The sequence below is a fragment of the Myotis lucifugus genome, unplaced genomic scaffold, assembly GCF_000147115.1.
Source record: "Myotis lucifugus unplaced genomic scaffold, Myoluc2.0 scaffold_94, whole genome shotgun sequence".
NCBI lineage: Eukaryota > Metazoa > Chordata > Mammalia > Chiroptera > Vespertilionidae > Myotis > Myotis lucifugus.
The window spans coordinates 945,334-970,525 of NW_005871142.1; the positions used below are offsets into that span (position 1 = coordinate 945,334).

The 25,192-nt window shown below is 57.3% G+C and overlaps 1 protein-coding gene across 3 annotated transcripts in view; it reads right to left on the reverse strand.

Moving 5' to 3' along the window:
- The window catches only part of KLHL29 (kelch like family member 29), a 225,665-nt gene that overhangs the window by 29,167 nt on the left and 171,306 nt on the right, over positions 1–25,192 (reverse strand). For all 3 annotated transcript variants that reach the window (XM_023756459.1, XM_023756460.1, XM_006091709.3), the window contains one exon: positions 23,074–23,586. In XM_023756459.1, the coding sequence (XP_023612227.1) occupies positions 23,074–23,586 (513 nt within the window). The remainder of the gene's footprint in view (positions 1–23,073; positions 23,587–25,192) is intronic.

Here is a 25,192-nt window from a genome sequence, read left to right on the forward strand (position 1 = left end):
CCTGCCAGCTGCCCTGCCCACGCTGGCCGGCCGGGTCCTCGGCCTGCAGCAGCCTGTGGAGGAGCACCCACGCCCCGTCCCAGGGTGTCCCTAAGGGTCACAGGTGGGCTCTCCTGACACCCCCCTCCCTTCCCATCCCCCTTCGACTCTGCCTCCTGTCTTCCGGCGCAGGCCTCTCCCTGCCGATCCCTCCCTGCTCAATGCGGGATCTTTGCTGGCTGAGTTCTGTCTCGGGTTAGACTGTGAGCTCTGGTGGGGTAGACATGCCACCTTCCACTCCCCGTGTGCCCAGAGCCCGGAGCAGCCTCTGGTACCCACAGGAGGGCCCCAGGGTGGCCCTCGGTGCTGGGATCCAAGCAAAGAACAGATGGTCTGGGACCCGATGCAGGAGGGGCAGGCCTGTTGGGCACATGGGCCGTGCTCCCTGGCCTTCTGGATCGATTTCCCCGACACGGGACCTCTCGCGTGTTCCCATTATTTCAGCTGAGCTGCGGCTTTAATGATACCCCTCTCCGCCCATCGCTTCCCCACACTTACTCAGCCTGACAGTCTATTTTTTCTGGGGAAGCTGAACCTATTAGGCTCTATAATAGAGCCAGAGCACTGTTTTTACAAACTCTCATTGGAAGTAATTACCCGAGAGGAGCCGGGCAGCACGGGTGGGGCCGGGCCCGCATCTCGGCTGCAGCCTGGGTTGTGGGGCCCATCTGCTCAGGGTGGACCCTGCACCACCTGCCACGGTGCTCAGAGGCTGACCTAGTATGGGCCCGTGGGGCGGCTCCACCTCCTGCGTGGACAGCCACTCCAGCCCAGCACAGGCGCCCTACACACTCGGAGCGCCCCTGTGTGCAGGCGCGAGGAGGCCGAGCACCCAGCTGCCCTGCTCTCTGCCCACTCCAGCTCTCTTGGCATCATGTGCGATTAGACACTCTCAGGGGGACCATTACTCGGAAGGGAAGCGAGGCGGGTGGGGTGAACGTGGAGGGCAGCACCCAGGCTGCTCTTTGCACAGTGTTCCCTTTGTCTGGAATATGCTCCTCTTCCTCACCCAGGAACGCCCCCGCCTCCACCCCCACTCTAGTCCCACCGCACCGGGCTCACTCTCTGCCAAGGGGGTTTTCTCATCTGTCTGGCCCTGGGCCTGTGGCTTGTTCAAGGGCAGGGCCCCAGCGCCAAGCACCAGAGGGGAGAAGGAGGGTGTCTGCCGATTGAGTGAATGGCTTTGACCAAAAAGGACCAGGAAACAAAGAGTTCCTCCAGGACTCGGGTGTGGGGGACACTGTGCCCTGGCCACTTGGGGGGCCCTGACCCCCTGGGCTGCTGTCCCCTGTGATGACACAGAATCTGACGGACAGTCATCCTCAGCGCCAGCCACAGCCTCCAGCGGGGCTGAGAGATGGGGAGGAGATGCTGGGCCTGGCCCAGGAGTGGTCTCTGCCACAGTGGGCTGGGCCTGCCGCCCGGCTCTGCCTCGGAGGTGAGTTATGGTGTCCATTTGGTGCCAGGATCCTTTTGGGAAAGGAAGCTGACTCCAGGCTCCCGGAGCTCCTACAGATCTACTGCAGGGCCCAGGATGACTCTTTCTTGGGGTGAATGTTGTCTCTGGTGGGTGGGGGTGAGGGGACCTCAATGGGATGGGGGGGCCTGGTTGGGTAGCTACAGCCCCATCGGACTGCCACCAGGCCCTGTGGAGGGCTGGGGAGAAGGCTCTCCCAGCACAGCTGACCTGGGGCTTGGGAGCATCTGCAAACCAAGCCATGGGCCTCCCCAAGACCCCAGAATGACCCCATGGGTCCCAGCAAAGTTGGATCCTGAAAGTAATGGGCTGGGCCCCCTGAGCTCCCTCTGCAGGTCCTTAAGCCAACACTCTCCTCCTTTCCCAGCCCCTGCAGGCCGATGTCCCGGGAGCCTGTGCCCTGTTAGCAAGACCCGCATCACCTGCCCTGAGTGCACCGGTGAATGTGATGCAGCTGTGCAGCAGGGGAGCCAGGAGCTGCCCCCCTCTCGGGTAGGGCCTGGGGAGGGGGAAGTACTGGACCTCGTTCACTGCTCGGAAAGGCTCCAAAAGCAGAGCCTGGGTCTGATCGGTCCCTGTACCTGGGCCCAGCCCAGCTTCTGGCCCCGACCGGATGTCAGGTAACATCCCAGATCTCCAGCATCCTCCCTGGCAACAGCCACCAGGGAAGGGAAAGGCCTGCAAGCCCTAGCGCTCGGCTCCCTCCCACTCTGCGGAGAGGAGCGGAGGGAGGTGGGCAGGGCCGGGCAGGCTGGCTCTGGAGCACCCGGTTTTCCCGGGGCAGGGATACACCTCCAGGCATATGGGCAGTGGTGGACTCATCAGCGTGGAAGTCACCAGGAAGGAGAAAGGACCGTGTGTCTCAGCCAGAACAGAACCCAGGCCCCGCCCTGGAGTGCTCAGTACTCCTCGGGGCCAATGACCGGCAGCCTCGGTGAAGTTCAGGGTGACCTGGGAGGCAGGGCCAGAAGGAGCAGCCAGTTCCGCACGGATGACACGCTACAGGGACGGTGGTGAAGGGGCACGGTGACCTTTGACTGAGAGCCCACTGTGTGCGGTATGGCCTTGCACTTCACATGCCTCGTGGACTTGTTTTGAGTGTCTGGTACATATGAGGGAGGTGAGTGAGGTGCCCAGTCTCCGCCTGCAGGCCAGGATGGTTGGATCTGACTTGGGCCCGCCCTGAGGTATCGATTTTCAACCTTGGCTTATGCATCAGACTTATCTGGAAGCTTCAAAAACCAAACCAAACCAAACAATGCTGCCATCTGGGCCCTACCCCAGAGCTTCTGATTCAATGGTGTGGGGGCGACCCAGGCACCGGGATTTCTAGAAGCTCCCCAGGAAATTTTAATGCTCAGCAAAGTTTGAGAACCTCTGGTCTCATGGCCACCGTGCTGCTGTTGTTTTAGTCCCCAAGTGTCCAGATCTGTGCTCCAAGCTCAAAGAAATTTACTGAAAAAAATAAAGTTAAATTAAGGAACGACAGCTCAAGGTGCCAGCAATTTATGCAAATGAATGCAAATAAATACACACTTCCATACATATGTTTATGCAAATATTCTTGTGGTCCTTGCAAATCACTCACCCGCCTGCAAGCAGCTGCCTACGATTTCTTGGTGAGAACCCTGGGCAGGGTGCCCGGGTTAATGACAGGTGGCATCACGACCTCTCAGAACAGACGTCTCTATTAGCAAATCCATCCCAGAAGTCCCCCAGGAAACTGCTCACTGAGCCCAGCTTTGTGTCCCAAATCCCCTTCCCTACTTGCTCAGGCCTCGGGGCTCACTCAAGGCCACAGGCCAGAGAGGAACAGGAACAGCTGTCAGTGGGCGCTCCAAGGCCAGCAGGGCTGTGGGCAGGGAGTGGGGGCCTGGCAACTGCCAGGGGCCTGAGAGCTGCTGGAGGACAGGCCAGGTTGCCAAGTCAGACTGCCTTTAACTCGGTGCCAGGCTGTGCGGGCTGGCCCGTGGCTGGGCGCTCAACCCCACTCAGACAGGGTGCCCCTGTGTGCTGTGTGCCTGATCAGCTCCTACAGCTCACTCAGATGCACCCAGTGGGAGACGCTGGACTCGAGAAGAAAACCTCCCCAGTCAGATGAGAGCCTGCCCCACCGTGCACGTTCCCTCCACGGATGCTCATCGCGGCTTCAGCACTGGCTTGCAAGCCCTTCTCCCAGGGCTTGTTGAACAGTTACGGCCGCTGGAACGTCAGGACGCCCTTGCTTTACTGCCTCGAAGGGTTGCAGGTTTGATTCTAGGTGGAGGGCACGTACCTAGGTTGCAGGTTCGATCCCTGGCCCTGGTCTGGGTGCCTGTGGGAGGCAACTAATCGATGTTTCTCTGACACATGGATGTTTCTCTCTCTCTCTCCCCCTCCCTCCTTCCCTCTCTCTCTTTCTCCTCCTTCCCTCCCTTCTACTCTCTCTAAAAATAAATGGAAAAATATCCTTGGGTGAGGATTAACAAAAATGAAACAAAAAAAGAATGAGTCCGTTCTGCAACACACTGACCCCGGCCCTGCTCCCTGAGAAGGACTGAGAGGAGCTGAAACCTCGCTGCTCCCTTCCTGCAGGCTCAGTGCTCGCCGGGGTGTCCTCCCCCAGGAGCTGCCTGGGGCGGAGGGAGTTCCCCAGGCGGGACTGGGATGTCACTCTGGGCCTGGCCCTTTGGGTCCTAGCTCAGCCTTCCCTGGACAGCCTTCTTTCTCAGGCTGCTGGCTGATGGACTGAAAGTGTTTCCTCCACAACAACCATGCCTCATTGTCCTCCCTGTGGCTTCATGCACAGCGTGGGGCGGAGGAGGCATGGTTTGTGCCCCCGAGGGTGCTCACCTCTGGGAGGGCAGCTGTAGACAGAGAACCCTGCCATGGACCCAGAGCACAGCCCATGACGGGACAAGCCTCCCTCAGCAACGAGGCCAATTTGGCCAAGCACAGCTCTCACCTTGGGCGGTGCTGGTGGTGGGAGGTGGCAGAGGGGTATCAGGCCACGATGGAAACCCAGTGCCTGGTGCTCCGGTCGGTGCCAGGAGTCAGCTCGGGTATGATTCATGTCTCAGCAAACACCCGTGACAGCGACCCCTCCATCAAGCACAACAATTTGAGCCCCTGGTGACAGCCCATCAGTCCGAGCCTAAGGTGCCCTGGGATTCCAGTCCAACGGGGAAAAGTCCACCATGTTGTGCTGGGAGACGAAACTTGACCTCGCTGCCCTCAAGGGTCACTCCTCCTTTTGGCTGGCTCAACTTTTCAAGAGGGACAGAGCTTCCAGACTCGGAGGACTCTCTGCAGAGTCCGGGCGGGCTCCAGCTCAGCTCCCGGCCCGCAGACGTGCCACCCACCCGGGCCCTGGAGAGCGCCATCTCCGGCGCCTGCTTCACTCGTGCTGGCTGCAATCAAGCTTCTAAACGGCGATTCTGTTCTGCCCACCCCCTGCTCCCCGCTCTGGGATGTTTTTTTGTTTTGTTTTGGAGCCAGGGCGGGTCACCCAGAATCTCGTTAATTATTGCAGGCTGACCCTTCACCTCCTCGCTTTTCTGGGCTGTTTGGGAGATTCCCTGGGGCTCCAGTCACCCAGAGGCTGTGTGATAAGGGACAGAGGAGATAAAGGCATCTCCTTTGGGGGGCAGGGACAGGGGTAGGGGGAGTGACCAGCCCCAGGGCCTCCCTGGCTGGCTGGCTGGCTGGCCCTGGGCCTGGCCAGTGAGTCTGCGGTCCCGCTTCCCAGCAGGCTGCTGTCCTGAGCGGTCAGCCTTTGCCCACATGCTAACCCTCAGGCGAGAGTCCATGGGCATTCCCAGGGCTTCCCTCCCTTGTTGGAAACTAGGTGAGTGGGGAAGAGAGGGCACGGGGTTCATTTCCTTGGCTCGCTGGATTGGCCAAGCTGAGTCCGTGAGGAAACACCCACCACCTCCTCCCCGGCTCTGGGATTTTTTGTTTTGTTTTGTTTTGTGAGACCGCCTCACTCAGGACCCAGGGAGCCAGGGCGGGTCACCCAGAATCTCGATCCCAGAACCAACCTTGAGACCAGCACAAACTCAGGATTTATATCTGGAGCCCAGAGCTTAAAATTTAGAGCCTAGAGCCTAAAGCCCGGCCAGACCTTGACACAGAGGCTAGATTCCTGATTTAGAAAACCTGGCGCTCAGACAGCGGCACTAAATTCTGAGGACCCTCTTGCCCCAAGCGTGCTGCAAAGTTCCTGCGCTGCCTGCAGCCCCGTGACTGGCAGCTGACAGTGTGCAGAGTATTAATTATGGCCAGAGCTTTCCACCATGCAATAAAAAGCCCTTTAAACTGGTCCGACGGGAGGTGATTAATTCTATTAAGTGGCATTATGGATCTTCCTATCTGTTGCTTTCATAAACATAGTTGTAGGCGGAATGTTTTATCGTGGGCATAAAAATGTCCCACATTACAATGCATAAGCACCTATTGATGTTATATTTCTTGGCTGTGCCGGGCGCCCCGGTCCCCGACCACTCCGAAAAAGCAACTACACGTCTTCCTAATTTATGCTGCGAGTTTTAACCGGGCTTATCAATGGCAGCTTTTTGAGCTTTCTCCGTTGGCCACACAATAGATCATAGTAAAAATGCACCGACAAGCGATGTGTCCGTTTGATTTTTTCCACCTGAATCAGCAGCCCAAACTCCAGACACAGCAGTTTAAGGCAAGCAGCACACGGAAGAATTTAAGCCTAAGCGTTTAATCTGTTCTTTCCATAAATTTCTGCTGCTTGTGCTTTATAATGATTCTACCAGAGGAAGTTTATTTATACCGCAGATTTTCGGCATCAGCACATTGAGAGCACAGCGGCGATCGCTCAGTCAATAGCTTACAGCCATGTATAATATCACTCCGGAAATCAAAAGCCCATTTGGAGAAAAGAAGGCTCAGATTAAAGTCCCTTTAAGACATCAATAACGTGGGACTGGCTGGAGAGAAGTTATAAATATCCAGCCTGCGCGTATGCAAATAAGCGCCGGCAGACGCGCCCCCGCCGCCGCCGCGGTGCAACCTCCGGCGGCCCCTCCCTCCCCCCCCCGCGGCACGTGGGTCGCCCGGAGGGGGCGGGCCCAACGTCACTGGGGGCGGGGCCTCTCCTCGGGGCGGACCTATCCCTGCGCAGGCGCCTCCGCCCAGCCAGAGGGACTGGCAGGCTGGGGTCTTGGGCTTTAGGACCAGGGACCAGGAGGAACAGAAGCCCGAAGGCTACCTAGGTTGCTAAGCACGTGTCACCTGCTGGGCCAAGGCCAAGGGGCACTTCAGGCTACATACCAGCCACATGCCCAGCAGTCTCTCCCCCACTGCCCTTGACTGGGGAGGGGATCTGGGGGGGAGGGGATCTGGGGGCGGGGTCTGGGGGGCGGGGAGGGGATCTGGGGGACGGGTATTTGGAGGAGGAAGCACCCGCACTTTGAAAAGCCCCCGGAATGCACGCTTCCCGCCATCCCCTCTGCCATCCACTGAAGACATCATCTCCTTTAATCCTCAAGGCAATTCTATGACTGATGGTCCCATTTTACAGGTGCAGAAAATGAGGCTCAGAGAGAGAGCAACGTCCCCGGCCACAGGGGGGCAGAAGCGAGATTTTAATCAAGCTCTGTTTCATTCAAAACCCTGTTCTATAGTTGTAACCCGCTGTATGCCGCGGTTTCCTGCTGGCCCCAGCCGCCCTCCTCAGGCTGTGCAGGCCCAGGGGCCTCGGGCGATTTACGGGTCACTTAGGAAGGTGAGGCCCAGGGTCCGAGGGGCACCATAGCGGGTCACGATAGACAAGGATGGGGGATGTCAGGGGCCTGGCTGGGCAGAGCTGGCTCTGGGGCCAGCTGAGGCCTGGCTGGTAAGGCCAGCTGGGTGAGATCCCTGGGAGAAGCCCGAGGCCGGGTGGATGGAGCCAAGGCAGAGCCCAGAGGCTGGGTATGGAGCAGCTGGGGGCCTGGGTTCGAGTGCGAGTGACAAAGAGCAAGACATTTGGATGAAGTTAAACAACATCATAGAAGCTGCTGACTGAAAGAGGACAGCTTTATGCAGGATGACTTTTGCCTAAAGATGCCCTCGCTCTGGAGCCACCTCTGTGCCCTGCTCAGGCTGTCCTAGCCCCCCGGATTCCTGCCCTCCCTGCTCTGTGCCCACAGCACCGTGGGGCTTACACTTCAGTACTATGGGCAGAATTGGTCACGACTGGCTGTAGTCATTCATTCATTCATTCATTCACTCACATATTCAGCAAATATTTAGTGAGCACCTACCATGTTGGGGACACAGCAATAAACTAAACAGACCCAAAGCCCTGCCCCCGTGGAACTCGGAGTCTAGAGGATGTTCGGTGACCTCTGTCTGCTCCTTCTCAAGGGCAGGCGAGGGTTAGTTGGCTCACGAGGGCTGGGCAGCGCAGTCACGCAGAGAGGCGGCCTCGCTCATGCATTTGGCTGCAATTGGTCCCAGAGCTCCCAGGAATGGCTTTTCAGAGCCTCAATCCTCATGACTCATCATCTTTCTGCCCTTCTTCCCTAGCCTGCAGCGGGGGGCGGGGGGGGGGGGGCTGCTGACTTTTGGAGATCCTTCCCAGGACACGGGTCAGTGGGGTGGGAGGGTCACTACTCTGAGACTCTGAGATGGGTCAGACCACGTCCTTCCAGATAAATGACCTCGTCCTGGGAGGGGGATTATACCCCATGTTCCTGCTCCCTCTGCCCCAATGCCAGGGGGGCTCTGAGACAAGGCCGACCTGCAGGGCAGAGCACTGGCCCCCGACGACTGCAGAGAGAGGCAGCGCGCATGGGCGCAGGTGCACCTGCTTGGGGCTGGGACACAGGTGGAGCCTTGTCAGGAGGGGCTCTTGGGCGCATGGATTCACACCTTGGCTCCCCTCCTTACTGACCGACCAGGGCAGAGGCTGGCTGGATGCCCTGATGCACCCCAGTTCTCATTCAGGCCCCAATGCTACCTGCCCCCCCCTTGGGGAGGAGCTGGGTTCCCAGGGGGCTGGGCGACAGTTGCCCCACTCCTGTTCCCCTTTTGGGCTGTGAGAACCAGCTCCTGTTGGGATGGAATGTTCCATGCTCCTGGAATTCTCTGTCCTTCCCAGAAGCCTCTGACGGGCGCATACACCCTCTGCTTTCTATAATCCCTCAGGAGGACCCTGGGGCTTCTGTTTGGCAGCTGCAGGGGCCTGGGGATAGTGGCTGTGGACCCTGCTGGGTACCCCTGCTGGGAGGGCGACCTCATGTTCCTGTGCCAGGCGTCCTCACCTGTCAAAGGGAGGTTAACAGCACCCACCTCAGAGCTGGGGGTGAGCATTAAATGTGGAAATGCACATAACACGCTTAGAGGCATGCCTGGCAGGTAACACCCTCAATGAGTTACTCACAGGCCATGCACGCTGCACGCCGCACAACTCCAGGCGGCGCTATGCACCTCCCCGTCATCACACATTTCTTTAGTTATTGTGACCATTTCCTGGTAGGTGGCAGGCGCGGGTCTGAGGAAAGGGGAGCTTGTAAGATTCCACATGAAGTTACTAAGTCGGCCGAGGCGGGGGTGTTCTAAAATCATCCTCAATCGAGTCGGGGAGACAAGTGAAAATAGCCCATCAAGATGCTCGCTGCCGAGACGGGTGAGCGGAGGAGAGGATCTCATCTCCGCTGTTTCTGGCGGAGGCTGGTGCTTCCGAGTTCTGGCTTGAAAGCTGGGGGGCTCCAGAAACCCCGGCCCCCCACCTGCCCTGTCCAGGCAAGGCCAGAGGCTGCGGCGGCAGCTCTGAGAGGCCCTGTCCCTCCCCTCTACCTCTGAATGTAAACGCCGAGTTCCTCTCCCCCCACATCCAGATCCGCTGTGGCAAGGCAGGCAAACACGCAGTAAATAACCAGAAGGCCTCGCTGCCAGGGCCCGGCTCCACGGAGATGCCCGACTAGCTCATAATTCACCTCCCAGTCCACAGCAAGGCTGGGCCTCGGTTCCCGGGCAGCCCCGCCTCCCCTGCTCCTCCCGGGTGGCTCAGCCCGGGACACGGTGGCCGGTGCTAGGTGCACACAGGGGCCTTTCGTGGGGAGCCCCAGAGTCAGGCCGCCCTCCCAGACTCTGCTGCCTCCAGTCCAATCAGCAACTGGTGGAGGCCACACCCTGACCCCCCCAGATGCAGCAATCTGTTCCATCTCCCCACTCTGGTGACTAAGGCTCGGGGGTGTGTTCTGAAAGGGAGGGGTTTTCCTCACGGACCCTAGGAGCTCAGGCTGGGGTTAGGCTCTGGGGGCACAGGCTGCTAAGCCTGAGAAGGTAGAGACCTTGCCCCTGTGCTGGCCTTGGTGGGGAGAGTGGGACCTTCAACGGGAGTGAGCGGGGTGGGGGGGGGGGGGAAGCAAGTGTGAAGGGCCAGAGAAAGGGAGCCTGTAGGTCCTGGTTCTGATGGTGATGCAGCCAGATGCAGCTCCTCAGGGTTCCTCATGGGCCTTTTCCCTCCGAGGTCTGAGATCCCCGGGGCTCCGGGCAGGCTGCTGCGGGGCCGGGAACATGCATCTGTAACCTCTCGCTTTCCTGCCTGCCAGGGCCTGGGAGCCTGGGAGGCTCCAGAAGCAGGACACTCAGGTGGCCCAGCAGCTCAGTGAGGCTGGTCCAGTCAGGTGAGGCCAGTCCCTCCTCCCAGGCCAAGCTCCCAGCTCCAGGGGAGCCCGGGCCCAAAGGAGATGTTAGCCAGGCCTCCAGCTCTGTCCTCCGGGCCTCGGGGAGTCCCCCGCTCCCTCCTAGAGAGGGCCAGTGAAGTTTTCCTGCTCTGCTGAGCTCCTTCAAAGATATCAACACATGGTTAATCTTCCTTCTGTTCAGAAATGCAGAGTGATTTGCCCGAATGGGGATTTCTGCATATTTATACTAATGTCTGTGTTTAAAGCTTATGAGACAGGGAATTGCTGAGAGATGTCCATTAGCAATATATACAGACTGCAATTATTTCTTTATGGTGTGTGGTTTGACTGCAGAATATTTCATTTCCATGGAAGCAGCAAGCTTTGCCTACTGTGTTTCCTTATGTGCCCAAAGAAATCAATAAGAACAGAAAAGAAATGAAAAGACGCACGAACAAAAGGACTGTGACCTTTTAGGATCTGGGAGCCTTGGAGACGCTGCACCAGGAACTGCCTTCGTCCTCAGAATCTGAATGCGGCACCACGTGGGCGGAATTCAGCGCATTTACGAACGTGGACGGAAACCTCCCCAGGATGGAAGCAGATCTCTCATTCCCCCAAGATGACCGGGAGGGGGCGCCCTGTCAGGGACAAGCAGGAAAGGAAGCAAGGGGTGTCCTCAGAGGACCCCATATCTGATCTCCCCTCCCTACATTTCCATCCAGGACAGAAGCTAAGCAGAAAAGCAGGTTTTGAACTGAAACAAAATAAGCCTTGAGCCCAGAGGTTCACAGACCAAGGCTTTCTGGGACCTGCATGGATTCTTTTCAAAAAAGGAAACGAGCCGTTTGGAGATGAGTATGCAATAGTGTGGATATCGAACTAGAATGCAGCACACCTGAAACTTACATACTGTTACGAATCAATGGTACCTTAATTAAATAAAAACAAAAAGAAAAACCTTTGCCGGGTTCAGAAGGGCAAGAGCAGGCCCCCTTCAGAACCAATGAGCTGAACCCGCCAGCGTGAAGACCCGGATGGAGGAGGAGTCGCGAAGGAGGTGCCCAGTGGGCCCAGCTTGGGTTGGTGCGGCCAGGACGCTGCGAGATTCCTCCCCTGAAATCCTACCTGGAGCTCACCCCAGTTCCCCTCCACGCCCACCCAGCTTCTCCGGCCTCTCCCGGACTTTTCCATCTCAGGGCTGCGGACCTGGGGGCAGACCACTCCCAGCAGGCCTCACAGGCGGGTCAGAGACCCCTGTGCACTCTGTGACGCCTCAATGATCAGCCACTGAAGGAACTCACTGAGCCTGAGGTGGTCCCCAAGGTGCTGAAAGAAAGGCTGGACGAGCCCGGTGGAGGGATGCAAACAGACGATACCCGACTTGGCGCAACAGATAGGTGCAATCTGGCGCTGGCATTTTCCACGCCTTCTCCTGGGGTCCCCAGTGCCGCCTGGCCCTTCCCCTTTGCCTGCTCTCACATCCCTGGGTCCTGCCAGTCGGTCCTCTGCACAGCCCCAGCACCGGGGCAGCACCGTCGGGCCATAGCATGCCTCCTTCCACCATGTCCACCACTGAGGCCTCCACAAGCCGGCTTTCATCCCCCACGACTTCCCCTCAGCGGGAGGCACCGTTCTCTTCCGGCCTCAAAATAGTTCCCTGAAGTCAGTGCTGACTTCTCACTGACTTCTTGCACAGAAATCTTTTCCAAGAGGCACGAGGGTCCAGAGGAGGGACAGATGGTCCCTTTCTTTTTATAACACGGCCAGACTTTTGAAGTGAAGAGCTGTAAACACAAGTTTTGCCTTCAGCAGATGTACTGTGGGCACAACAAGTACCACTTTGTGCTCCTCAGCAACTGTGAGAGATGTTAGCCGGGGAGGGACTGAAGTCGGGCAGAGCACTGGTGGGCAGGCAGGGGCCCAGGGACCACGGCGTGACGGTCCCTGTTCGGTCTGCAGCCAGACCTCGTGCTTCTGCCCAGTGGGTTCCAGGTCTGCACCTTCTGGAAACGGTGTCTGCTCACCTTGCCCGCGCCCAGGAACCACCCAGCACAAGGCCCACCTGGGCAGTGGCCATGTTTGAAGGGCTGGGGGTCTAGCTGTGTTCTTGCTCACCTCTCCCAGCTAATCCTGAGGTCGGGTCTGTGAGCTGGGGTGGGTTCTCTTCAAGAGATGCATGGCTCAGTTTTGTTTTGATTTTTAATGTTATTCTTCCTTGGAGAGAAACATCGATGTGAGAGAAATATCGATCAGTTGTCTCCCAGACAGGGAACCCACATCCTAGGTATGTGCCCTGACTGGGAATGGAACCCGCAACCTTTTGGTGTACGGAACGATGCTCCAACCAGCTGAGCGCCCCCCGGCCAGGGCCCTGGCTCAGTTTCATCACTTTCTCCCTTGAGCTGTTCACCACAGGGCTATCCAGGCCCCATGGCTGTGCTGGGCTGTTTGGGGGCCTTTGCAAAGGGCAAGAATGGCTGGGCGGACACGACATCTGCTGAGCTCCCAAAGGGCCGAGGGCTGAGTGAGATGTCAGTGGGAAGCCAGTTCCCAGAGCTCTGCCCGGTGGCTCCTCATCCATCGGGGACAGAGAGCTGAGACATCAATAACGGCTTCTAAATGGATGTGCTGCCGTTTGGTAGATTTCAGGGATTTCATCCATTTAAAAGGGCACAAGTTCAATTAATAGACCTCATTAACTTCAAAGATGTATCATCTTTGCACTGAATTGGCTCCTCCGTAGGATGACTGGCTCCATTAACTTTATTGCATTGGCAATACTCTGCATAAGGCGTGGGAGATGTTGCCGTAAGAATCTCCAGGGCTGCCTGACTCCCAAGCTCCGGTAGCTTCTGCGGTGACCAGGGCCCTGACTGCAGCTTCCTCAAAGGGCCCAATGTCCCTCATGGATTTACTTTGGGAATTAAGTCCACCCACCCATCCATCCGTCCGTCCGTCCATCCGTCCGTCCATCCATCCATCCATCCATCCATCCATCCATCCATCACACAACCTTTTGGAGATGAGAAAAGAACCCAAGAATCACCAATTTATATTGAGAACTATCAGACACATGACTCTGGGAGACATAAGAGAGCGATCATGGGACTTGTCCTTCATTAGCCCCAACTTAGCCTGTTGACTAGACAGGTTGCAACTGGGCAGCGTCAAGGTGTGGCGTGCAGAAAGGTGTGGGCATTGGAGGCAGGCGGTTTTGCTATTGTCATTCCAGCTCTACCCCTTATACCTGGGCAAGCACCTGCCCCAAGCCTTGGTTGTCTATCGATGAACCTGCCTCCCGGGGCAGCTGCGAGGATTATGTAAGTACAGCGTGAATATATAACGACTATAAAATGCCCACTCCATTCCCTTGCACAAGACAAGGCTGCATCTACCAGCGTGGCCCACCAGCTCCTGGGAAGGGTGGTCCCTGACCTACAGCTTGAGACAGAGGCCCTGAGTGGGGGGGCGGGGGGGGAGGGGCTCCACGTCTACTTCTCTGCTCTCTGGGATGAATGGCATTAAATTAGGAATCTTGGAATCACGGCCCACACCAAAAAAAACTCTGCCTCATAAAACTGCCGTTTAGTCTAAGAAGGCAATGAACGTCTCCATAAAGAAGAGACTGAAAATAGAGGAATTCTTTTTGGATCCATCAGAATTGCTGAAACCCGCCTGTTCGAGTGGCCAGACAGATCAGGGGCCTTCAGAGTCCCCACGCGGCGGTGCCTTAACTTAGGGGCTTCAAGGCCCTCTGCGGCAGGTCTGCATGTGGTTCGAATGGAGAGCAGGCATCCTGGGCCTGCCAACGAGGCCACTACTCGGTCCTTAAAGGTGCCCTGCACCCTAATGGACAAGCACGGCTGACCACTAAAGGTATTCATGATCCCAGGAAGGAGCTGGGCCCTTAAATGGACCTGCTAGTCCCCACTGATGGAGCGCAGGTTCCTACTCCCATGAGATGACATTCTGTGATCCCTCCCCGCATGAAGGTTCTTTGGAAATAAAAAGCTAACCCCGTAGATGGATGATTCTAATAGTGGAAAACACAGTCAGTGCTCAGTCACCAGAGAGCGGAGTGAGCAGCGTGTAGGTGAACTGTGGTAAATGATAAGAAGGGCCATAGGGCGGGACTCGAATCCAGTATGACTGGAGTCACACTGAGAAGAGGGCCATCTGCAAGTCCAGGAGCGAGGCCCCACCAGAAACCAACCCCAGTGGCACGCCGACCTTGGACTTGCCGCTCCCAGAACTGTGAGAAAACAGACGTCTGCTGTGTAAGCCCTCTGGGCGGTAGTATTTGCATGGCAGCCGAGCACACCAATCAGAGCCCGTGGCCCCGGCCCCACAGATGACGGTGAGAAACCAATGTGTGTTTGCTGGAGACGTGTGCGGACCGGGGTCTGAGACAATGAGTGGTGACAGCGTGAGAGCCACTTGGAAGAGGGAGGAAAAGGCAGGGAGAGGCCAGTGGGCAAAACCAGGCAGTTCACGCGCCACACGCGTGGTCAGCCAACATGGCCCCGGGACAGTAGAAGGTCAAGAAGAGCATTGTCTTGGTGATGCCCTGAAAACCCTGGGGCTTCCCTCTAAGGTATATTTTTAAAGGGAAAGAGAACCACACCAAGGAAACAGGCAAGGACAACCATTTCAATAGATAACAACCTTTCAGCCATTTTTTTTCTTCGGGCAATTTACACAGTGTTTTGTGTTCCTAACCCACTCGGCCGGCGGCCGGCATTGTTTTCACCTTTTATGTTTCTGGAACAGTGAGTGTGCTCCTGAATAGAATGTAATTTCAACCAAATCGTTTCTCATGAGACCAGTGTGGTGCCGTGTTTCTCCAGTGTTATTTCATGGTTTGGGGGACCATGACCCCCCCCCCCACGGGGACAGGCAGCTGGGACTCCACACCTTTGCCCAGCTCTCCTCCTCTCGAGCCTCATTCCCATATACTGTAAGATTTCACTTACATGTGGAATCTAGAAAAAACCAAAACAAATGAATAAACCAACCAACCCACATAAAAACAGACTCGTGGAAACAGAGAGCAAACGAGTGGCTGCCAGAGGGGAGGGGAATGAGGGGACTGTGTGAAGGAAGGCGAAGGGGAATAAGAGGTACAAACTTTCAGTTATAAAATAAACAAGCCACGGAGATGGAGTGTACGGCACAGGAAATATAGTCAATAATATCGTAATAACTTTGCCTGGAGACAGACTTAATATAGTAATCAGCCCATAAGGTACATAAGTGTCAAATCATTATGTTGTACACCTGAAACGAATATACCATGGTATGCCAACTATCCTAAATATATAATAAAAGTCTAATATGCAAATTGACTGAACGGCAGAATGACCGGTAGCTATGACGCACACTGACCACCAGGGGGAGTGCTACTCAGCCAGAGGCCGGGCTCACAGCTGCCGAGTACAGCGGTGGTGGCGGGAGCCTCTCCCACCTCCATGGCAGCCCTAAGGAGCAGTGAGCAGGCGAATGGTAAAGAGTGAGGGGTCCCGGACTGTGAGAAGGCACAGGCTGGGCTGAGGGACCCCTCCCCCCTCCAAGTGCACGAATTTCATGCACTGGGCCTCTAGTACTTTAATAAAAAAAATTTTTAAAAGCCCCCCAAACTCATTCCCAGACTCAAAAATGGAAACGTCCTGTGGGTCAGCCAGACAGGGCATGCCTTTCCCAGCCAAGATAGCACATGCTGGAGGTATGAATAGTGACGAGGCCATTACCTCTGTGAAGTAAGGGGGAGAAAGGTTTGCAGAATCTGTGAAGCTGGGTCTGCACCCATTTCCCAGCATGCCCCACCCCGGCCCCCACCTGTGATTCTTTGACTAGATCCCAGCCCTCGAAGACTAAAGGAACCTTCACCTTGCAGACCAGAACGGCTTTGGGGACTGATGAAGTGGACTGCTCCTTGCCTACGAGCGTGGATCCCTGACGGCCACCCTGGCTGGGGAGAGAAAGAAGGCAGCTGGGTGGCTGGAGCAGAGGCCAGGAATGGCCTTTGTAGCCAAGGATTCAGAGAATGGGATTCTTGGGCCTGTAGGTGTAAGTCACTAGCTGAACGTGTCTCCCATCAGGACAGGCCCTGCAAGCCATTTGAGTAGACGCGTGTGTGTGCAATCTATTGGGAAATCGTTACTCTGTGTCCGGGCACTCAGCCCCAGCACTCTCCCTCCAGACTGGGCATTTGTAGAACTATCTGCCTTCTCTCTGCCTCCCCTCCGTCACTGACTGCTTCCAAAGGCCCAGACCACGCTGACCTCCTTTCTCCAGCCCCTGCAGCGCTTATCGCTGGCACCCCCTGGGCTCCCCAAGTGGAGTACAGGCTCCTCCAGGCAGACCTCTGCCCCTCCCAGTGCCTGGCACGGTGTCTGGGACACTGCGGGCATCACCACAGGCCGACGTCCAGCAGGAGCCGAGACCTGTCTGGGGACGCAGCCAGCACACCGCCAAGTGTGGGCTCTGCACACAGTAGGTGCCTAATCCTACATCCATTAGTTGCTCAGTGAGTGCTTGGTAGTGCACAGGGAGGGAGGCGGCGTGACTCAAAGCCCCTCGGAGTCCTCTGAGCGTCTGTGATCTAGAACCCGGCGGCAGTCCCTGCTGGTGCCGCACGGCCACTCCTGGGGGTCAGTTAGGGCCAGAGCGGGCACTCGAAGTGCTCAGCAGGGACTGAAGGCTGAAAGCCATACACTGTTCTCAGCTCCCTGTCCTCCACCCAGCGAGGAGAAGGCCCAGGGGTCCCTGCTCTGCCTCTGTTCTGCTGAGCAGTGGGGCCCTGAGAGGGGTGTCCCCAGGCTGGTGTCCCAGGGGGCCCCCTTGTGCTCCGAGGAGGACACGTCTCTGGGTGGTCTGGCTGCCTGTGTTGCATCTCTCTGCTTGCCTGGTTCACTCAGCATCAAATGAACTGTTAACAAAACCGTTAAGTCCAGACAGCCCTCCAATTAATGATTAACAAACCCCCGGAGGCCAGAGCTCTGTGAAGGGGGAGGCTTCCCAGGCGGGGCAGGGCCGCTGTGTCGCGGGTGGGCGAGGAGGCCAGACCTCCTGCGGACGGAGCGCCACATTCCAGGGGCTCTGACCCATTTCCTGGGCGAGGGCGAGTGTTGGGGTGGCTGCTGGAAAGGGTAACGGGGCAGGGGGGGGGGCGGGACTGTGGGTCTGGCTCCAGATCTGTGCGGAGGGTTACGCCAGTCAGATCTGGGAGAATATTTTGGACAACCTTGCTTTAAAAACAATATTTCTTCTCCGGGATTCTTTAGAAATGACTGCGGGGGCAGTGATACCAACAGCTGGCATTGTTGTGAGCTTACTCGGTGCCCTTAATGCATGTGCATGTGGATGGCGCTGTCACTGCTTCCACATCACAGATAAGGAAACTGAGGCTGAGAGACACCTGCTTCCTGGCACGAGTTCACCGGGTTCGCGGGGAGTGGAATTTGAATTCTACCCAAGCCACTCGGTGCAGAACCTGGCTCGCCAGCCCGCCGCCTGCAGCCTTGCTGGGTTGATCTGTCCCATGGATGGGTGTGGCCCCTGCTGAGCCCTTGGCACCCTGACATCAAGCTGAGCGTCACAGGATGCTGGGAGCCCCTGCAGGGAGTTGGGAGGGGCCCCTGGAGTTAGGGGAGGACCCACCACAGGTCTGGTTCCTTTTGGTGAGGGCGATGGTGGAGACCAAATGGGCCGGTGGGAGAAGAAAGGCCCATTTCTGTTAAGAGTGGACGCCTGGGAGCTAGGTCTTGTGAGCAGCCGATGGTAATGCTGTTGATACAACCTCCCGAGACTCTGGAGGGCCAGGGGTCGTTGGCTTTGTCACACTGGGTCCCTAGAGGACGGTGGACACAGGAAGTGGCCCCGGTGCCGGTGGTGAAAACAGTCACAGCAGACAGGTTTACGGGGATGGCTATGTGCTGGGCACCACTCCCGGCTTCACGTCAAAGACCTCGCTCACCCATCACAACAACTGGAAGGACCAGGTCCTGTGATGATGCCCCTTTTACAGACGAAGGAACGGAGACAGTGTCAGGACCCACATTCTGCTGAGGCGCTTGGGGACAGGAGCAGACGCAGGGGAAAGGTATGGGCTGCCCGGCTGCAGAATGAAGCCCCACAGGCACTTCCTGTCTGCTCAGGCCCTTGGGCACCAACCTGCCTTCACCACCCAAAGGGAGGAGGCAGCTGGAGAGGAGTCACAGAACCGCGGCGGGTCGTTCCCAGCCCAGTGGTTTGTGCCTTCACCCATCTCACGCTGCTTGAGCATCCCTCAGAGCCTGGCACTGGCTGGGGGTGTGGGGGGAGGAGGAGGGGGAACACGGGAAGGGGACGGGGTACTGGCCATCCAGTTGGGAGAATGACCCAGGAGTGGGTACTGTGCCAAGGCACGGAGCACCGCTGGCTGGGAGAGAACCAGGGAGCGGAGTGGCTACGGGGCAGCCTGTGAGCAGAATGGCAAGAGGTGAAGGGGGAGCCAGGCAGGAGCCAGGCCCTAAGCACCAGGTGGGGGATGGGCATGTCCTGAGAGGAGAGGGGCCGTTGGACACATTCCACCAGGAGTGACAGGACCGCTGTGACTGCGCTGAGGGCCTGGAGGTCAGCAGTGCAGGCCAGTGGAGAGGAGAGGACTGAGCAGAGGAGGCAGGGTCCACGGAGTTTGCAGACCCAGTGCCCAAGGGGAAAAGGCAAGTTAAGGACAAACGCAATCGTGACTTTGAACTCCAGGATGGATTCATGAGGTCATTTCTGAGACGGAGACCCAGAAAGAGCGGGTCTGTGGGAAGATGACTTCAGTGTGGACATTTCATGCCCCTGGGCTCACCGTGTGTGGGCAAACGGCTTTACCGCGCATTCCCAGCTTCTTCTAGAATATTCATTGCGGGTGCAGAGGGCGCAGTGTGCCCTGGCATGGCAGAGGGCAGGGGAGGGAGACCTGGGATCTATGCTGGCCTTGGCTGGGGACGGCAGTCCTGGGTCCCCCTGCAGGGCAGCTGATGCAGCAGCTTGGAGGGAAGGGACATGGAGGTGCCACGAAGGGGCTTGGTCGGGGGCTGCCAGCCCTGCGAACGAGCTTGGGCTTCTTCCACCTCTCCAGCTCTGGGTGGGGCCTGGCTTTCCACCCTTTCATGAGCTTCTTTGCTCGGCCGGACTCTTCAGACCCGGGGCCACTGTCGACAGGACGACTGCTTTCGGTGTAAAGGGGGTTCAGTGCTATGCGTGTTCGTGCTGGTCTCCTCAAATCCTCCTCGAGGGTGGACGAGGGAAAGGAGGCTCAGAGAGGTTAGGAGACTCGCCCCAGTCACACAGCTGTTCACTATGCCCCAAAGCATCTTCAGCAGATCCTGTCTTTGCCAAGCAGAAGGCGGCATGAGGGCAGACAGAGCTCCGTGGGCTGGAGGCCCAGGGCCAAGGATGGGAGGTGAGGAGAGGGGGAACCACAGGACGGGGCCACACACACTGCCTGTTCCCCGACCCTGGGAGCCCTCATGGCCCTTCCCTCTGGGCCTACAAAGTCTAAAGTCAGAACAGACAAGCCTCTCACTCCAGGTCAACTTGGACTTGGCTTTTTGGTGCAGAAGCAAGTGGGAGCAGGAGCAGCCTGGCTTCTCTGTCCTGGACACGTGGGTGAAAACACAACAGCTTTTCTGCAGCTACTACCAGGCCCAGGGCTGGGCCTCACAAGGTCTCTGGCTACCCTCTCAGCTACCAGTAATCCTTTGAAAGAAAGGGGATAGGAAGAATGACGTCAGTAGCTTGCGCCTCTACTGTGCCCGCCTCGGCTGGGCTGCGTGGCACCGGTGCGGTGACATTCGACTTGATGGTTTCCAGGCCTGAGGTTGGCCACCACCTCTGCCCACAGATAAGCCCAGGGGACCCAATCCAACAACAAGACAAATGGCTCTGGTGTTTTACAACAGGATACAAATGGAACTAATTCTTTTTTCCTCCCTTATCACTTTGCACACGTGAAATCTGTTTTAATTAGCTTTCCGTCTATCACCTTAAGCCAAATAAGGAAGAAACCCCGCAGACTGCTCCCACCCCCAAATGGTGCTTAGAGAAAGAAAGATTTATCCTTGCAAGTTTCGTAAGAAAATCTATATGTGCTCAATGCATTTAAATAACACTCATTAAAGTGAACTGCATGCAAGCTGCCTTCCCTCGTCACAGATGAGAGGCGGTAGCTTGACCTATTGCAAATCAAAAAGCATTTCCACACCACCTTTATTTTTCAACTGGTTAAGTTTTCAGATGAAAGTCCCAACACCCTTTTTTGGCGGGGGGAAGGCAGACGAACAGAAATCGCCCCAACGGAACTTTTAGCCCAGCCGATTGGAAGATAATGACAAGAAACAAAACGTGAAATTTTAAATCAGGGCACTAATGAAATCTAAAAATACCAGTGGCTCCTCCCTCTGGCTGGCAAGACCCGCTCCTCGTGGATGGGATTTCTCCATAATTACTCAACCCCGTGAGAGGGTAGGTTGTCACGTCAAACAATAGCAGGGAAAGACTCGGGACTTTAAGGAGCCAGATCTCAAGGCGAGCCACGGCGGGTCTTATTATAACGCTGGGCAAGGTTTCAGCCAGTGAACAGGCGAGAAGGCAAGTTCTTCTTTCCCTAAAGTGGAGTTCAGACTGGTGTTGACACACCGCGCAGTGCCTCCCGGACCCCTCTCGGAGCGGCTGCCTGTCATTTAGGAGTGTGAAATCAATGGGGCTCGGGAGATGTAAAATCCCCAGGGGCGGAATTAAAAGTGACCCAAATCCAAACCCACACGGTCTTGTCAGGAGTAGGATTCTCACACGGCAAGTTCCGAAGATTGTGATTTCAAAATTCGGGCTTCTTATTTTAAAAAATATGCAGTTGTTTGACATTAGATCTGACAGACACATTATAGCTTTAGCAATAAAGGCTTTTAGGATTAGAAATGAAAGGAGAAATTACTTAAAAAACACCACAACACACACACACACACACACCAACAAACCCACCAACAAACCCACCAGGCTCGAGTTGGGAGGCATTTGTATGTGTGTGTTTCATTGTCTCTCTTCACCGGAATATAAGGAGATACATCAGCGGACGAGGACGTGAACATAGAGAATCAAGTTCAATGTAATTTCTGGGGGAAACAGTCAGCTCTCCCGCAAACTATCCAAGTCTGTGTGAGGGTTGTCACCGGGGGAGGGGAACCTCACTGACTCACCAGAAGGGGGCGCTGTGGACACTTGCTAGGCACACCCCAGCTCATACCTAGCACTGAATCTACCCTTTGGGGCTGGAAGAGGGAAGCCCATCAAGGCCCCTCTTTCTTCTCCCCTCCTGTCCATGGGCTTGGACCTACCATAGAGGATGGTTCATGTCCTCGGGCCCCACAAAGATGCTACAGGTCCGACTCTGCCGTGACCCGCTGGCCAGTGTGCCCAGGGGACAGCAGGGGCCCGTCTCTACCACTGCATCTTCCTGCTCTATGGACTCAGGTGCCTGGGGATGATGCCTGGCAGCTCTGGAGAGGCGGATGCCAGTTCCCTGCTAAGCCCCAAACGAGGGACTCCACTCCAATCCCGGCCAGTTACGTTTCCTTTCTGCACAGAACAAGGCCTTTTCCTAGATGCACGTCTGACACCTGGCAAGTCAGCAAGACCCTTCACCAGTCCCGGGAGGCTGCCCGGTTAGGGGGTTATGCTCCCCCGGCGGGGAGAAGGGAGCCCACCCACAGCCTCAGGCCTTGGCAAGGCCTCGGAGCCGCTGGGACACCCAGTGCCCATTGTGTCAGAGTTGGCAACATGTACACTGGGAGCAAGTTTTTGTTTTTGTAAAGGGAGAGAGCCTAAAACCAAACAAAAAAATTAATTTAGTCTTTTTTTTTAAAAGATCTTAAACAAAGCAAGAGTTTACCAGAATGTAGATATAATTTTCTATAATTTTGTTGTTTAAAACTAGTGCTGATTTCCAAAACAAAGACAGTCAGGGCGCCACAAGACTGGGAACGAAACCCAGTGAAGATCTAGGTTGTAGGGGTGCTTGACAAGGCCTGGAAATCGCCCAAGAGGACGAAGAAGGAGATTCATGAGCAGAGGCGGGAAGAGGACAGTTAGCTGGAGCCAGTGCTCCCCAAGAGGCAAGGCCCCCGAGATGCAGGCTCAGGGGCTGAAAAAGGGGAGGCTGAGGATCGTGCCCAGAGACTCACACTTCCTAGGTCCACCTCCCCTCCCCTTTCAACGAGGCCTGGGTCCCCCAGCAGGCAGACGGCTGGCCATGTCCCTCCTGCTGCACCGGGCCCAGGCCGAGCTGCTTCCTTTCCGCACTCAGCAGGAGCAGGCCTGGCTGTCTGGAGCTCCAGGGGCCCCACCAGAGCCTCACCGAGCCACCCTTGGGTCCTTGAAACAAAAAAATCCAACTGGCTCAGGATGGTCTGGGAGTGTCTCCTGGGCCTCGGCGAATGCCCAGGGAGGCGCCCTCATCCGATGGCACGGCGGGGGTGCTTTTCTGGGGAGGGACACGGACAGTTCATGTTCCCCCTGTCCGCATGGCTGGAAGATGGAAAAGGCCCATGGGACTGTTTCATGGAGCCCTGAGGGGAACAGATGACGCCTGCTCATTCTGCACGTGGCCTGGCCGTGGGGTCAGAGGTGGGCTGGAGGCATAAGGACCCTGGACTTGGCAGACTCGCCCTCCCCTCCTCTTCCTGTCCACTCACATTGCCCTGCACCCTTGTCCCGTCTTCCTCCTCCTCCTCTGTCTGAGGCCAGGGGGCCCTACGGCAGCCTCCAGGGTGGGTGAGGTCAGAGGGTGCTGCGGGGGAGCACAGGCCGCCAGGAACCACGCTCCTGTCCGTGCCCGTCGCAGTGACCACGTGGGGAGGTGCAGACGCAGGCACACGGGGAGCAGGTGGCAGCGGGACTTACCTTTGGGGTGCCCGGGGTCGGTGAACTCATACTTCCCCACACCAATGGTCCGCAGCATCTGCAGCCCGTGGGCGGAGTCGGTCGTGGGGGGCCCGTTGGTGGCAGGGGCACCGCTGGGGCGAGTGGCCGACGGCTGGGCTGGCGGCGGTGGAGGCAGCAGGGGCCCTGCCATGTGACCGTTGCCCACCGCAGTGGGTCCCGGGCGGGCCACCTGCCCCACGCCAGGCAGTGTGGAGACGGCCAGGGGCTGTGGGCTGGCATACAGGGCCTGGGCGGGCATGTTGACCACCACGCTGCTCAGTGGCTGAGAGGGCGGCTGTGGCAGCGAGTAGTGGCCTGGCATCAGCGGGAGCTGGGGCCCCACGTGTGGAGGCAGTGAGGGGGTCACCCCGATGACCGGGGCCTGGACGTTCACGGCCGGGCTGAAGGTGGGAGGCTGGGCCACTCCATAGGAGTGTGCGATCAGGGCGGGCTGGCTCCCGGCGGCCACCGTGGTCACCCATGGCCCTGTGCCTGCAAGGGAGACGGAAGAGACGTCATCTGCCGGTTATTCATTCACTCAACAAACACCGGCTGCCCCAGGCCCTGGGCTGGGCGCCGGGGTCACAGGGTGGACAGCACGCCTGTGCCCAGGAGCTCATAGAATAAGCACCTGCGACTACAGGAGCGGGAGAGAAGCGCCTCAGGATATCTGAGCAGATGGCTGCGAGGGCTCGGGAGGGACGGCAGTCTTCCTGGGACAGGTGGAGAGGCAGCACAACAGACAAAAACGGGGAGGCCTTCAAAGAGATCTGGGTTCAAAGCCTGGCTCTGCCACTTGCTAGCTAAGAGCCTGGGCAAGTGGCTCATCTCCTCTGAGCCTCGTTCCTCCCACCTGTTACACGGAACTAGCAACACCGACCTCACAGTCTCCTGGGAAGAAGGGAATGAGGAAAACATATTTTAAAACAACTAGCAGAGGGCCTCGTATGTGCGACATGTTCCATACATGCAGGCATTTCCCCTTCGGAGGATCACGGAGGGGCGGTGATGGCTGGTTTCGCTGGGCAGTTTCGCTGGACCAGGGCTGGAGCTGCAGAGCTGGGGGGGTGTGCGGTGCGGGGAGTCAGTAGGGACTGCTCTCTATGGCCTCGCTGCGGGGCCAGGCAACCTCTGCATAGCCGGCCTCGGGGAACCGTGAGAATCCTTTTTGGCCCTGAAGGAACTTGTGGCTGAACAAGGGAGTCTGGACACAGCTCCCGAGGCCTGGTCCAAGATGCAGGGCCAGGGCAGGCAGGGCAGGGCCAGGGCCCCCCGAGGGAGCTGCCATGGAGGGGACTCAAGCCGGCTTATGAGTGAGACCAGCAGATATGGTGACAGGCAAGGCCAGTCTGGGTTGCCTCGGACTGAATGGGTGTAGATGTAGGTCTTTGTCACCTGAATGTCACCTTAGCTTTCCTGACGCCTCTGGAGTGGCCATGTAGATTGAGGGCGAGGCCCTGAGGAAGGAGGGTGGGCCACCAGCCCCAGAAGCTGGGGCTGGGAGCTCCCACACAGAAAGATCACGAGGCAGGGGAAGAATCAAGACAGCAGGGCAACTATCAAACCAGCAGAGGGCGCTGTCCCCGAGGAGCTGTCCGAAGGGAGAGCCACTGGGCATGGTGGCGGACAGCGCTTTAGGCCTGATTCTGCCCTCACTAGCCGAGTAACCTCGGCACAAGCCTCCCCGAGTCAGTTTCCCCATCTGCAGTGGGACAGGAATGACGCCAGCTTGGCAGGGCTGCTGGAGCAGCGAGATGACATAGAACGAGGATGTCACACCCGTGCAACCAACAGCTCTGATCACCAAGAGGCTGGAGGACACGAGAAGCTGGCAAATGTCGGTGAAGCGGCACCAGCAAGATTCTAGAAAGGGCTGCCGAGGGGAGATTGTCCCCCAGCCTGGAGAAGAGGAGGTGGCGTCACCACAAGCCAGCCTGGTGTCTCAAGGACACAGCACGGCCTGCTAAGCTCAGTTTTCTCCAGGATCAGCCAGGGAGCCCGAGAAAATGCTCCAGAACTTCCGAGCGCAGCTGGGAGGTCTCGGATGGCTCTGTGGGAAGATGCAGAGGTGCCGCGGGCGGAGGCCTAGATGTATGAG